Source organism: Rhamphochromis sp. 'chilingali' (genome assembly GCF_963969265.1).
Source record: "Rhamphochromis sp. 'chilingali' genome assembly, chromosome: 5".
Lineage (NCBI taxonomy): Eukaryota > Metazoa > Chordata > Actinopteri > Cichliformes > Cichlidae > Rhamphochromis > Rhamphochromis sp. 'chilingali'.
The window spans coordinates 16,747,950-16,764,534 of NC_137932.1; the positions used below are offsets into that span (position 1 = coordinate 16,747,950).

Below are 16,585 nucleotides of genomic sequence, written 5' to 3' on the forward strand. Positions count from 1 at the left end.
AATGATGATAATAAAAGACATAAGACATAATGCATAATCAAAGGCTTTCTGCATGCTAAAAACTAGGTTAGCTTATCAGTATTTTTCCCTCTAACAGAAAACAAAATCTCAAATGTTTCAACTATTTCACCCAAAACAGTGGTATTCGCTTGAATATAAATATAAAAGATTTTAAATGTGATCCCATACCTCAAAAGATCAATATTTAGAGACTTTAAAACTCTATTAGAGTGGAATTAGAATATCTTCTACTTTCCTTAGTGAGGTGATGTTTAATTTCTTCATCAGTTATTAGTTTCTTAGCCTTCAGCACTCAGCTGCAAACATTTGAGAGATACTGTTCTGCATATCCATCAGCCGCTGGGGTAATTATGTTTATTGATATGCTCTGCTTATTGCATATTGGGTATGCATCTTCCATTAATGCAAAGACTGGGGTAGTGGTGGTGGGGGGTGGGGGTGGGGTGTTAATAGTCTATGTTTTTGTTTTCATCATTTGTTTCATTCGTTTGCTGTGAAAGCCTCCCACTGCAGCACCAGCCTGTTGGAATGATTTATGCTGTCAGTGAAAGTGATTACAGCCAGCTGGCAAGGGGGCTAACATTCATCCCTACCCATCAGGTTCAACTAACAAATAATGTTTTCTTTTGTTGTTTTTACTTCATTTAAATTCAAAGTTTATTCTGTTGTTGGACAGCTTGACGCACAGATCCCCACAGTCGCAGCTCTACGGGAGAAGTCAGGGGTTGACTGCTTCACTTAAGGGCACCTTGATAGTAGGACAGCATTAGGCTACGTTCACACTGCAGGCGAAAGCGCATCAAATCCGATTTTTTTGACCCTATGCGACCCATATCCGATCATGTTATGACAGTGTGAATGGCGCAAATCCGATATTTTCAAATCCGATCTGGGTCACTTTCGTATGTGGTACTGAATCCGATACATATCCGATGTTTTAGAAAGCGACTGCTGTTTGAACGGTCAAGTCGCATTAAATCCGCCTTTTACGTCACCGACACAAGACAGACGGCAATTATCAGCTCCGGAGAAGCGCCCGAGAAGACATCGCGAACGCTTCCTGGCCATCCAGTGTAGATGTTAGTGAAACTGTTGGGAAGACAATGTGAACATTTTATTTGTACTGTATAATCTGCAGATTCTGACAGAAATCTGCAGCTATCATTTGAAGCACCGCTCCTCTCTTAAACAGCAATAAGGATCATTATTAGGTTAATTACATTATTATGTAAATAACAAAATAACTTAAAGCAAAAATTGGGAAACGAAGTCCGAAGTCTGCATATTAAGGGCCATCAGTCAAACAATACTGTTGCTCTGGGTCTAAACAGAGCTCGTTGTGTGTGACAGCTTCTTTTGCGCATGCGGGCCGCTTTGAGCGTTCACACTAGAGCGCGTTTGCTGTCGCATTTTATTTGTAGTGTGAACGAGCAGACAAAAAAATCGGATTTGATCAAAAAATCGGAATTGAGCATTAAGACCTGCAGTGTGAACGTAAGTCATTCTGTTTATGCACTTACACACTTTTTCAAACGTTTAATCATATGTTGTCTTCCCACTTTTACCTAAAGCTATTCAGCTTTTCTGTGCCTCAACAGACTGAAATGCAGCCACCAAGCAGATGATTATTTGAATACAAATGTGGGACCAAGCTGGAGAGCTAGGATGTACTGTATAGTGTTTCACAAAATACCTTGCAAGATGGATTTTTTTGGATGCCTACCCTTGTGTTGTGAAATAAACTAATGCTCTGTCTAGATGACAGGCAGGAAATTGATATCCTGCTCATACCTATGTGTATAGTGTATCATAAGTCTGCAATTAACAGACAGTTTACCTTTTTATAAAGTCTACCCAGATTGTTAATATTTCCATATTTCCTTTTTTCAGGAATAATTCTTCACATACAACCTTAAAAAGAAGCTGAATAAGTAAATATCTCAAAATATCAAATTAAAGTACGTTGATTAAATTATCCTGGAATAGCTGATTGAACTGTCATTTTTCAGCCTCACTAAAACAAGAGGCCCAACAGACATCAGCATTTTCCATCGTCTCATTTTGTTCTCTGGGCACTTAATGTCCATCAGTGATGCACTTCTATAGTTAATGTTTGTACAGTGCAGGTTAGGTCACTTTTTGCTTGACATCTGTCTCTTTTGATTTCTTACCCGTAACGACACTGGGGATTTTCGTCATGAAACTTTTGACAGTTCTGATGGGTACACCGTCCGTCTCGTCCTGGATGCGAGTGATAATGTCTTCAATCTGTAGAATAAGGCAGAAGACAGAGTTTAAAAGTTTGAACAAACGGAAACTTTTATCCATGTGAGACAAGTATTAGTTAAATGTACTTTATTTGGATTTTTCTTAAGATATTTAAACAGTTAATCTTTAAGTTGAAGTGCTGCATTACTTCAAACCAAGACAATGGCAAGCGCTATGATTCATATCTATGCCATCACAAAGAAAATGCAGGATCAGCTCACTTCTCTTCAATTTATGAAGACAAGACTATCGTTAGCTGCAAAGATGCTGCTACAATTTCTACTGTAGAATAAAATATGTCTTGAAAGAAAGAAAAATGATATCATTCATTATATGGTCCAACAAACCAGTTAATTACATTGACTTTAAAATTCAACTGTTTATAAATGCTTCATGGAAATTGATACCAGTGAAAAAACACAGGTAGTTCGTGAAAAAGAAAAGCTCTTCTCCTTTTTCACTTTTTATAGGTTTAACTATACACTTCACCTCTCGCTGTAATGTTGTTTTAACCACAAGACTGAGTCACATGATAACTGAGTCTAATCTAAGCAGGAGTTGAGGTTCAGCAGGACAGCACATATCTGTGGCCCTTAATTACAATTGCACAGATGTTAAACGAAACACGTCACCCACTTTGCACTTAAGTAATCAGATTAGTATTTGATTATCTGGTTTTGATTGCAAGGTTGACACCCCCTCTCTCTTCACAGATGCTTTTTTTGTTTGCGTCAGGGAGTGGGAAGTGAGAAGCTGGTCGCTTTGGAGACAGCTATCGCACACTAACGCACAACCCGGCAGCTATATATAAACCCTGAATGGAACCCAGAGCAACGGCAGAGAGGCAGAGATAACCACATATGCTTTTTACATCTAGACAATTAAAGTGATCACAGAAAAGAAGTGCATTTCACCAGTTTTGAGAAAAACACATTCTACTTCCTACCTGTAGTGCCCATAGTTTATTTTACTGCAAATATGTCCTCAGTTTGTGCAATTTTGCGACCCTTATGAGTATATTTATAATGTGCAGCTGTCAGTGGAGTATAGTTCTAGGAGCCACCCACGCTGGGTTAAAGCTGGTGACTTCCACAACACTCATGCAGACTCAATGTACAGTCTGTTTAAGACTGAACATACTATTCATCCACACAGTTTTTCAATATTTCTTTTTTTTTTTTTAAAAAACATTGCACAATATCCAAAATAATTTAACAACATTGCTTTGCTGGTGTGCTTTTTTTACTTGTATGAATAGCAGAATCCCGTGGATGCATAAAATCACTTCTTCAATGGCCCCCGTCTTTAGAAGCATTAGAATTTTGCTAAAAACAAGCAAGCATACAAACGTAGGGTGAGAGAGGTTAAAGCTGGCTTTAAATCTGCAAGAGAAGAGAAATTCATCCCTTTCATAAGAACAAAAGGAGCAAAAGCAACATATTGGCTTTGCTCTGTGTCTCTTTGAATAACTCAGCTGGGTAAAAGTGCTGTTTTCGCCACACAATTTTCCACTGCATGACTACCAGCAGTTTTTAAAAATATCACAGCTGGTTTTGGTTTGTTTTTATTGACAATACCCCAATGTGATTGCTATACAAATAAAATGCTGTACTCTTCTAGAGTCCACCACCTATTAACTGGATAAACACAGGCAGATAGAAAACTGGTGACTGAGACTAAACAGAAGCTATAGTTTATGCTATATGAAAGGCATTTAAGCTGCTTACACCTGAAAGTAATTAGGTAAATTTACCACTATCTCCTATCATAACCCTCCTGTCCTGTTGCAAGTAGACAGGTGACGTGAAAACGCAGTATTTGTGTCGTCGAAGGGCCTGCAAACATTCAAAAAAAAAGAAATGACTGAAACACATCTTTCTCACTTTCCAGCACAGATGCTTCCAACCAGTCTGGAAATTCAAACTGACAAGCTTCCTGCTTTTACGCCTCTGGCCATCAGACTGCTGTCACCCTGTTCCTCTCTATAGATCCTGGCTGTCTGCCAAAAGCAAAGACATAGAGAGCTCCGGGCTACACTTCAAAATCAATACAACTAATATGATTGTAATAAGATGTTGATAGTGTGGAGGTAGCTGCTCAAATGACTTTAATGGCTTCCACTATCATGAACAATCTACTCATGCTCCATTAATGAAAATAGGCATTCACAACACGTTTACTTCATGCTACAACAGCTGTCACCCACTGAATCTAAAATTGCCCAACACTACTTTGTATATCTGTGACGATGAAACACGAAATGGTATTTTTGAAACAAAAAGGAGGAACATTAAAAAACAATTTTCTGTGTATTTTATAATATTTATTGTTACACGTGACCAAGTTGAGTCGCTGTTGTATTACATAAGTTACATAAGTATCATAATTATTAATACCGATTTGCTGTATGTGGTTGGACTTACTGCCTGTAGCGTTTGGTTTGCAGTTTTTGGTTATGGAGTTAAGGCAAGGCAAGGCAAGGCAAGTTTATTTGTATAGCACAATTCAACAACAAGGTGATTCAAAGTGCTTTACAGAGACATTAGAAACAAGAACAAATAAAAAGCATGATTTAAAATTGATTAAAACAAGCAAATAAACTAACTAACTAATTAACAAACAAACAAACAAACAAAACAGTATATAAAATCAAAACAGATAAAATCAGAACAGTAGATAAAATCAGTAGTTAAATGTAAGTTTTGAAATTTAAGCTTAAAGTGTGGATTTGGTGCTTTATTCAAATGCAGCTGAGAACAGGTGAGTCTTCAACCTGGATTTAAATAAACTGAGTGTTTCAGCTGATCTGAGGCTTTCTGGGAGTTTGTTCCAGATATAAGGAGCATAAAAGCTGAATGCAGCTTCTCCGTGTCTGGTTCTGACTCTGGGAACTGATAAAAGACCGGATCCAGATGACCTGAGGGATCTGGAAGGTTCATACTGGGTCAGGAGGTCATTGATGTATTTTGGTCCTAAACCATTCAGAGCTTTATAGGCCAGCATCAGAACTTTAAAGTCTATCCTCTGACGGACAGGCAGCCAGTGTAAGGACCTCAGAGCTGGACTGATGTGGTCCACTTTTTTGGTCTTAGTGAGGACTCGAGCAGCAGAGTTCTGAATGAGCTGTAGTTGTCTGACTGATTTTTTAGGTAGACCTGTAAAGATGCTGTTACAGTAATCAAGCCTACTAAAGATGAATGCATGGACTAGTTTTTCCAGGTCCTGTTGAGACATCAGATCTTTTATCCTTGATATATTCTTGAGGCGATAGTAAGCTGACTTTGTTATTGTCTTAATGTGTTTTTCTAAGTTTAGGTCTGCATCCATCACTACACCCAAATTTCTCGCCTGGTTTGTGGTTTTTAGATGTATAGATTGAAGTTCTCTGGTGACCTGTAATCGTTTTTCTTTGGCGCCAAAGACTATTACCTCAGTTTTGTTTTTGCTTAGCTGGAGAAAATTGTGGCACAACCAGTCATTGATTTCCTCAATGCATTTACCAAGAGCCTGTACAGGGCCTCGGTCTCCTGGTGACATTGTGATATATATTTGTGTGTCATCTGCATAGCTGTGATAGTTTATTTTGTTGTTGTTTATAATCTGTGCCAGTGGGAGCATGTAGATGTTAAACAGAGGGGGTCCCAAGATGGAACCTTGGGGAACTCCACATGTGATACTTGTCTGCTCAGATGTGAAGTTACCTATTGATACAAAGTATTTCCTGTTTTCTACGTATGTTTTGAACCAGTTTAGTACAGTTCCTGAAAGACCTGTCCAGTTCTCCAGTCGTTTGAGTAATATGTTGTGGTCAACTGTATCAAATGCTGCACTGAGATCCAGTAAAACTAGGACTGACATTTTTCCACTGTCTGTATTCAGACATATGTCATTAAACACTTTGGTCAGAGCGGTTTCAGTGCTGTGGTTCTGTCTAAAACCTGACTGGAAGGCATCGTAGCAATTATTCTGTTTTAAGAAGTAACTGAGCTGTTGAGAAACTGCTTTTTCAATGATCTTACTTAAAAACGGGAGATTTGAGATCGGCCTGTAGTTGTTCATTTGTGTCTTGTCAAGATTGTCCTTTTTCAGTATAGGTTTGATTACAGCAGTTTTTAGTGATTCTGGAAACACACCTGATAATAAAGAAAAGTTGACGATCTGTAACAGGTCTGACTCTAAAGTCTTTGAGACCTTTTTGAAAAAACTTGTTGGCAGGACATCTAAACAGCAGGAGGAGGAGTTCAGTTTACCTAAGATGTCCTCCAGGTCTTTGCTGTTAATAGGTTGAAACTGTTTCATGGTGTTTAAACAGTTTTTTGGTGGACACAGTACATATCCTGGATCTGCTGTTGATGTACCAATTGCTTGTCTAATTTTTTGGATTTTTTCAGTGAAGAATTTGGCAAAGTCATTGCAGGCCATGGTCGAATGAAGTTCAGCTGCCACTGACACAGGAGGGTTTGTTAGCCTGTCAACTGTAGAAAATAAGACCCGAGCATTATGGCTGTTTTTAGTGATGATGTCAGAGAAGTAGGACCTCCTTGCACTCCTCAGTTGTAAATTATAATTGTGAAGTTTCTCTTTATAAATGTCATAATGAACCTGGAGGTTTGTTTTTCTCCATCTGCGCTCAGCTTTCCTACACTCTCTTTTTTCATTTTTCACCAGTGTGGAGTTTCTCCATGGAGACTTTTTCCTTCCAGAGATAACCTTCACCTTAATGGGAGCAATAGTGTCCATTACATTTAACATGTTAGCATTGAAGCTATTGACGAGCTCATTGACTGACCCTCTGGGCAGGTCAGGTGTTAATGGGAAGACCTGGTTAAAAATTGCACTACTGTGTTCAGTTATACACCGTTTTGTGATCACTGTTGTTGATATATTTGTGTGGGCTGAGATTTTACTTTCAAAGAAAACACAGTAATGATCAGACAGGCCCACATCAGACACAGTAACCTTTGAAATGCTCAGGCCTTTGGAGATCAGTAGGTCAAGAGTGTGTCCTCTATTATGTGTGGCCTCTGTTACATGCTGAGTCAGCCCAAAGTTGCCCAGAGTGTTACTCAGGTCTTTAGTCCCTTTGTCCTGAGGGTTGTCCACATGAATGTTAAAATCCCCAGCAATAATTACACAGTCAAAATCAACACAGATCACAGACAGCAGTTCACTGAGGTCATTAAAAAAGTCTGTGCAGTATTTGGGAGGCCTGTAAACATTAAGAAACACAACTTTGGATGGGGCCTTCAGCTGTAAAGCCACATATTCAAAAGACTGAAAACTTCCAGGAGATAGCTGCTTACATTGAAATGATTCATTAAATAAGACAGCAACCCCTCCTCCTCTCCTGCTCGCCCTGACCTCACTGATAAAACTGTAGTTAGGAGGGGTCGTCTCGATGAGAACAGCTCCACTGTTACTTTGGTCCAACCAAGTTTCAGTTAAAAACATAAAATCAAGGCTGTGCTCAGTGATTAAATCATTAATTAAAAATGTTTTCCCAGCTAGAGATCTAATGTTTAATAAAGCCAACTTAAGTGTTTTAGAGGTATTACTTGTCCCCTCGTGTTTGGGAGCAGTCTGTGGCACACAAGGTATGTTTACTATGTTTAAAGATCTTTTAGAGTGCAGCTCTCTGTGTTTTGACCAGGCCACATGTCTCCTGTCACCTAAAAGTACAGAAATTTTAGACTCCATTAGGTGTGAAGCTCCCCCAAATCTGAGGCCATGACTCTGAGCTGGAAAATGGAAATGGCTGAGGAAAGGTTGCTGCCCAAAACATAGGAATTTAAGTACAGCTGTGGAAAAGAAAGTTTTGGAAGCAGCCAGATGCTGCAAATCAAAAACGCACTTGAATAACTGGTCATCAAAATTCCCCCAAAATACTCTTGGTCCACTCCGCAGATTAAAAAACTGGAGATTTGATACAAATTCAAATACGAGCCTTAGATCAATAAGACTTCACCTCATCACACAAGTATGGACTCAAATATCTAATGGACTCAAGCAAACAATTACTTATTTAACTCTCTATTTCTGTGCCTGTGAATCATTTGTTTTCAGCTGTCTCTTAGCTAAAAATATTATGACTACTGAAGAAGAAACTTGCTGCATTGAGAGGAACGTCCACAGGTTAGTCATAGCACTTTGCAATATGACATTAAGCCAGGTTTAATGTTTTTTTCTTGCAGACCCTGTACTGGAACCCTGATGCAATGACATTGCGATCTTTTACCCCCATAACTGAAGACTTCCTTTTAAAGCACAATCCTGGTGCCCTAACATAACATTTTAAAACTAGATTAGTTCAAGATGACTGTTCCGTTTAGATTACTGGTTGATTAGATTGGTAGTTATAATTACTGTATGTGTTGTGTCAGTGTAGATCCTCACAAGTCCATACAAACATATGTGCATGTGTATATAGTTTTGGGGTTGTGTGCTGTATGAATGCGCCTGCTTGTTTGTGTCTTGGCTTGTAGTGCAGCCCAGCGGGAACAGATTTCATCAGACTTATTGCAAGCCGGTCTATTTAACACGCCTGATTACAGTATTATCACCACACACTTAGCATGGACCAGCTAGCGGGCTGGCAGGCATCTTGGCAGACAGGTTGGTTACAGGGAGAAAAGGGCTGTGCTACTGACTGTGGTTTAATGATCTCTTTGGGCAAAAAAAAAAGAAAGAAAAAAGAATGTCTATCTATTTGTACTTACCAGAAATGCCATCGTCATGGTCCCTCACTAAGCCATTAATTGTCTGATTGGGTATCGTACTTACCTGACTGTTACGCTAGAGGGGTGTCAAACTCAATTGCACAGGGGGCCAAAACTCAAGGCACACTTTAGGTCACGGGCCAAACAAGATAAAGATTTATCGAACACACTAAAACAATGTTTTTTAAACACAAATATGAAGGAAAACAGACAGGAATATTATTCCAGATTAAATCAACTTAAAAAAATAAACTTTAACTATAAATATTTTGCTCCACATAAAAATATATCCTGTCAAAATTATGCAAGTTAGAAATATCAACATGCTGCCAAAAACCCCAGAAAAAATAAATGAAAGCATACACAAGGTTGGAGCCGCATGTAGACGGAGCTGGGCATTGCTGCAGGAATGGAACTAATAAACAGTGTCGTACTTTGCCCTGAGTGTCCCATTACACTGCAGCTCCATCTGAATCTGCACAGGTGCAGTTCAGCAAAGTCCGCTGACTTGGTTCAAGTGAGGCAGGTTGCACTGGTGCATTTGTGACAGCTTCACTTGAAATGCCTTCACCGCATCATACATGCCATGTCCATGTACTGACAGATTTCCTTGCTGAGCTCAAAAACTCTATTGAGAACTTTTCCCCAACTCAGCCAACGGACCTCTGTATGATGAGGAATGTCGGCAAACTCTGAATCTATTTCCCACATGGAAGGAAGTGGAATTGTCCTTGGGAGGTAATTTTCCTGTCGGGGCACTGATAGGAGATCCGTCAGAGTTACGACTCCTGGGAGACCCGGGCAACCCTTGGATAGTAAGTTCAATAAAAATATGGGGAAGAGTACTTAAAAAGTACCATTTAAACCAGAGGGCCGGTTTCCTTAAATGGTTTGCATATGACCCAGAATTTTTGCCTAGTAAGTTCGACTCGACATTCAAAACATGGGCAAATAAAGGTCTCACCACATACAGTACCTTGTTGAAAAATGGAAAAGTGATGAGTTTCCAAGACCTTAAGAAAAAGTTTGGGTTGCAAAATCCAGATCTTTTTAGATATTTGCAACTGAGGGACTTCCTGAATAAAAAGCTAAAAAATTCTCAGTTATCAACTGGGAATGAAGAGATTATAAATATATTCGAGAACGCGTATAGAGATGGACCCTATCAAAAAAATTTTTCCAAATTATATTGTTCACTGATCAATCTACAGGGTCATGATACAAGATATGTTAAAGGAAGATGGGAAACAGAGAGCAATCTATTCTTAACAGGAGAGGAATGGGATGGGATTTGTAGGCAGCAGTGGTCAGTAACAAGCTCCCCCTCGTGGAGGGAATTCAGCTGGAAGAACGTAATTCGTTATTTTATTACCCCAGCCCAAAAATTCAATTATTCTCAGAATACAACATGCTGGAGGCATTGTGGACATGCAACAGCAAATCATTTTCACATTTTTTGGGAATGTCCCCGTGTGGTTCCATTTTGGAAGGAAACACATAAGGTCATGGAAACAATCTTTCAAAAGAAAATACAATTTCATTTTGCATTATTGTACCTAGGCAACCTAGAGAGTCTTAATCTATGCAAACCGGATAAATATTTGTTCAGTGTGCTGTCGGTAGCTTGCAAAAAGGCCATAACTCGCCTTTGGATTAAAGAGGATATTCCTACCATAGATGAATGGATTGATGTGATATATAATATTTTTGTTATGGAAAGAATAACTTTTAGGCTAAAATGCCAGGCGGACGCATTTGATGAATATTGGTTGAAATGGTTGAAATATGTACAAAATGGGAGGCCCGATTTTGTATAATGTCATTGTATTTCTTGGTTTGTTTGTTCTTGTGTTTTGTTTGGTCTTGTTTTGGTCCGTTTGTCTCTTATGTTGTTGCTCGGTTTGGTTTTGCTTTCCCCCTCATGGTGATTAAATTGAATTTGTTGTATATGTTGTATAAATAAGAAAACTAATAAAAATTAAAAATAAAAAAAAGACTGAAATTGACGGTGATTTAAACGTTTAGCTCAGATAAAGTTTACGGTTTGCGTTACGGTGACTATCTGTTGTAAGTCCAACAAGTTTGTCCCAGGGCAGTTTCATGTCGGTTACACTTTGACATACGTTTTAAAAATGTATTTTCCTGTCGCTGTCCCGTGCATCGATTTAATGTTCAGTATTTCCTCTCCACGGATGAAGATGGTCAGCTGTGCAATGTCCATCATGTCTGTACTTTCATCCACAGCAAGATATTATGCAATAAAGTTTTTGCTTCTTTCACACAACTGGCTCTGCTTTCAGAATCAACTTGTCTCTCCACCATTGTGAGCGGCTAGCTTCAAACAGAAGTTTGACTTGATTGAAGCGGGAATGTTCCCAGTTAGCCTAGCATTCAGCAAGGAGGCTGCAGCGCTGCATTATGGGATCTGTAGTTTGTATATTATTAGCGCCTCATATCGCCGGGCCATGCATAACAATAATAGTACATCTATATAAAATGATCTCAAATCAAATCACTTTTTATTGTCACATCACATGTGCAGGCACACTGGCACAGCACATGCGAGTGAAATCCTTGTGTGCGAGCCCCACAAGCAACAGAGATGTGCAAACACAACAACACAAACGAGCAAAATACAAGAATGGCCAACCTGAAACTAATAAATATATGTACAATATATAATAGTGTATGCATTTCTGGATGTGTATACTAAATATTTTCCTACGTGTGTGTGTGTGTGTGTGTATACACATTTTTACAAATTAAATAGTAAAAAAATAAAATAAAATAATAATAATAATAATAAAATATATAAAATATACAGAGTTGAATATGTGCAAAACAAGTGGCATTTATATACAGTGTGGAGTGCATAATGTTAAAGTTCCAGTAGTGAAGCTGAGGTGTCTATGACGTGTTCAGCAGTCTGATGGCCTGATGGAAAAAGCTGTCTCTCAGTCTGCTGGTACGGGACCGGATGCTGCAGAACCTCCTTCCTGATGGAAGCAGTCTGAACAGTTTATGGCTGGGGTGACTGGAGTCCTTGATGATCCTCCCCGCTTTCCTCAGGCACCGCTTCCTGTAGATGTCTTGGAGGGAGGGAAGCTCACCTCCAATTATCCGTTCAGAGCACCGCACTACTCGCTGGAGAGCTTTGCAGTTGTAGGCGGTGCTGTTGCCATACCAGGTGGTGATGCATCCAGTGAGGATGCTCTCAATGGCACAGCGATAGAAGGTCCTGAGGATGCGGGGGCTCATGCCGAATCTTTTCAGTCTCCTGAGAAAGAAGAGGCGCTGCTGCGCCTTCTTCACTGTTTTGTTTGTGTGTACTGACCACGTAAGATCCTCAGCCAGGTGTACGCCAAGGAACCGGAAGCTGCTCACTCTCTCCACAGCAGCGCCGTTGATGGTGATGGGGGTGTGTACTTCTCTGCACCTCCGGAAGTCCACTATCAACTCCTTTGTCTTTGCGACGTTGAGGGTGAGATGGTTGTCTTGACACCAGTGGGTCAGGGCGCTGACCTCCTCCCTGTAAGCCGTCTCATCACCGTTGGTGATAAGACCCACCACTGTAGTGTCGTCCGCAAACTTCACAATGATGTTGGAGCTGTTAGTGGCTGTGCAGTCGTAGGTGTAGAGTGAGCACAGGAGAGGGCTCAGTACACACCCCTGTGGAGCACCAGTGTTCAGTGTGATGGGGGATGAGGTGATGCTGCCCAGTCTGACCACCTGGCGTCTGTCAGACAGGAAGCTAAGGATCCAGCTGCAGAGGGAGCTGCTCAGTCCTAGATCCTGCAGTTTCCTGTCCAGCTTCGAGGGAACGATGGTATTGAATGCTGAGCTGTAATCTACAAACAGCATCCTCACATACGTGTCTCTCTTCTCCAGGTGTGACAGGGCAGTGTGTAGTGTCAGGGCTATCTCGGGCCGGATATAAATGTACGCCGGGCCGGATGTGGCCCGCAGGCCTTGACTTTGACACATGTGCGCTAGATGGAAAAGCACATAAACATGAACATAATATATCTGTATAAAAAAGTACAAAACATATTTCTACACTTTTCTTTCCAAATTAACTTATTTCAGCAGGTGTTGTGAAGCATTAGTTGCATAACAGACATGCTACCTATCCATCCATCCAACACAAGGTAAAAGAAAGGTACTGCACACCTAGAATTTCTCCCTCAATGATACAACCATACAGACTATTTCATTGGTCGTTGCATCATAAAACCAGTTATCAGTTGAGAACATTTATTTAACCTCCAGCACTGTGACTAATGATGGTAAAATTATTTACTCAAGAGTTTCTTTTTTTCCCCCAAATGCAAACGGGCTGAAGCATGAGTCAGGACGAGGGCACAATAATTCAAAGCTCAACAACCTGGCATGCACACCTAAACACGCAGAGGAGGCTAACACAAAGTACATTTTATTGTAAAATAGCCCCCTTTTGAATTCCTGTCCCTGAAACAGCTGCAATTAGCCTTTCATAGCAAAAAGCGAATTACGTGGGAGAGAAGACTGACAAGGCCATTACTATGGTTATAATGGAGCAGGGATACATCCTGCTGAGAGAGAAAATGTCAGCCACAGACTTGAAGAATGGGAATTTTTGTGCAGTGATACCTGGGCAACACATTTTGAGAGAAAAGAAAGAAAATTACCTCCTCTGAACCGTGCAGTTCCCAAGCCATCCCCACAGTGAAAGTTAACATGCTGCTAGATTGATAACAGCCTGGCTGAAGGCCAGCTGGACAACAAGCAGATAGATGACTTCAAGTCAACAATCTTGAGTTGAATATCCTCGCTGTTTGTTTGACTGCAGTTTTGATCATTTAATGGTCTCACTCATCTTGATCTTTCCAGACAGATTATTTACAGTTCCTTTAGTACTGTAAGACTATTTTCATCCATTCTAGGGCTCATGAGTTATTTTTGTAACTCATGTACTAACACCAATCAAACCTAAATGTACCTTGGGAGGATTGAATGCCATGAATTTATTAATTTGAATTTTCGGGGAGGCAAATATAGTATGAACAGGAGACCATTGGCTGATTTGGCTCCTTCCGGATCTACTTCAGTAGATTGCATATTACCTTCCTAAGACCATTCACAATCAACTGATTGCAACACATTCCTCTGTGCTTTGAGTGGCACTTGCATACTGACAAGAAACTCGGAAAGAAAGTCAAGAGCCAAGCACAGGAAAAAAGGGATTAGAGATTCTGTGAAAGCGCTTACCGAGAGCCGCGCGAGCAGATACAATTTGTCAAAAAATGCAGCATAATAGACTATGAGCTTAAAATATTCAACACAGTGCAATGGACTCAAGAATCATGTTGGCAATGCAACAAAAAAGGCTCAATTTACATGTGTTCAAGACTGTCACCAGCAGCCTAGCAAGCAGTTTCTTCAATTTCTGGTTTTTATGATAGTCATAGTAACTTAGTCTGCTTTTTGGCTTAATGTCATGCATATATGCTTCATATAGCATGTTTATGTCAGACATTTGTCCCCAATTTGACACAAAACGCGTGAAGTAATTCATCATGCAAAAGTCAGAGTGTCACGGACCCGGCTCTGGAGGACTCGGGGGTCCGTGAGCAGTTTTGACTGTTTTTTTGACTGATTGTTATTATTATTATTATCGTTATTATTTGGTGATGTGTGTGTTTTTCTGCACAATGCTGTGTTATTCTGTGTTCCACTCATTATATGTATAGGCAGGGTGTGGGTGTGTACGTGTGTGTGTGTCTGCGGGTGTGGCTGGAGGATGGAGCACAGCCACCTGCAGGCCTGATGGGTGTGGCCCTGTGGGAGGACTGGCCACACCTGAAGTTCCTGTCACACCTGAGCACACACACGGGAGTCATGTCCCCACAGTCTGCCAGCCAGAATGTGACACAGAGCCAGCCAGTATAGTCTGTATATTAGAAAGTTTATCCGCAAACTCAACATTTAATATCTCACTATAAAGAAATATTATGAAAAGCAGCTGTTTTTATAATTCATCCCTTGTAGCATGCCGTTATGGGTGGTTGACACATGTTATGTTCCTAACAGCAATTCAAAGTAATTACAAAATCTAGCGAGAACTGGTAATAATGCGACATGTGACAGAAACAAATAAAGCACTGAAATTGTGTAAAAATAGTACAGAGAGATCTGATGAAGAAAGATTACCTTGGAAACAGCACAAACCAATCAAGATATAATTACATATCCTACATACATCGGATACATCGGCTCACACAGGTGATAATTAAACATCTTACCTTCTCCATTAATGCTACTGGGCAAAGACAGAAATCTCTATAAGAAACTAAAACGCTACAGCATATTTCAAAATTCTCTCTCTAAAATGCTAATGGGTCATATTACCCGTAACACTCCAAATATTTTAACAAATTACGCATCTTTTTTTCCCCATTCTGAATTAGGCAGATATGAAGTTTGCTATTTACAGCTGTTCATGTCGGGTCTAGACTGATACTGACTGGAGTTTGTTTTAATTCCAGATTAGTCCAAAAAAGGTATAGTGTTCAGTCTTATTTTAGTCAGAAAAATCACAACCTCTTGTTTTGAAGCTTAAAACAACTAGGTGGCACATCAAGTGCTGTTGTGCTAGGCAAGAAGCTAACTACTAGGACATTTAACAAGCTCTAACAAGCTCTTTCTGCAGTCCTGGACTGGGAAATGCATGCCAAACCAGGCAACAATTCGTTTCCCAGCCAAAAATCCCAACAAACAACTTGCAACCAGACCCGGATCTTTGGCAAGTAACACCTGTAAAGTGGCTTAGGCTACGTTCACACTGCAGGCGAAAGCGCATCAAATCCGATTTTTTTGACCCTATGCGACCCATATCCGATCATGCTATGACAGTGTGAACGGCGCAAATCCGATATTTTCAAATCCGATCTGGGTCACTTTCGTATGTGGTACTGAATCCGATACATATCCGATGTTTTAGAAAGCGACTGCTGTTTGAACGGTCAAGTCGCATTAAATCCGCCTTTTACGTCACCGACACAAGACTGAAGCCAATTATCAGCGCCCGAGAAGACATCGCGAACGCTTCCTAGCCATCCAGTGTAGATGTCAGTGAAACTGTTGGGAAGACAACGTAAACATTTTATTTGTACTGTATAATCTGCAGATTCTGACAGAAATCTGCAGCTATCCTTTGAAGCACCGCTCCTCTCTTAAACAGCAATAAGGATCATTATTAGGTTATTTACATTATTATGTAAATAACAAAATAACTTAAAGCAAAAATTGGGAAACGTGAAGTCCGAAGTCTTTATATTAACGGCCATCAGTCAAACAATACTGTTTGTTCTTGGTCTAAACAGAGCGCGTTGTGTGTGACATCTTCTTTTGCGCATGCGGGCCGCTTTGAGCGTTCACACTAGAGCGCGTTTGCTGTCGCATTTTATTTGTAGTGTGGACGAGGAGACAAAAAAATCGGATTTGATCAAAAAATCGGAATTGAGCATTAAGACCTGCAGTGTGAACGTAGCCTTAGTCATTACGCTGAAGGTCTTCTAGATCCTGACAATCAGCCATACAAA

General features: G+C 40.1%; 1 protein-coding gene across 3 annotated transcripts in view; it reads right to left on the reverse strand.

Moving 5' to 3' along the window:
- The window catches only part of rgs6 (regulator of G protein signaling 6), a 114,432-nt gene that overhangs the window by 18,905 nt on the left and 78,942 nt on the right, over window positions 1–16,585 (reverse strand). For all 3 annotated transcript variants that reach the window (XM_080882482.1, XM_080882481.1, XM_080882483.1), the window contains exon 3: window positions 2,193–2,289. In XM_080882482.1, the coding sequence (XP_080738608.1) occupies window positions 2,193–2,289 (97 nt within the window). The remainder of the gene's footprint in view (window positions 1–2,192; window positions 2,290–16,585) is intronic.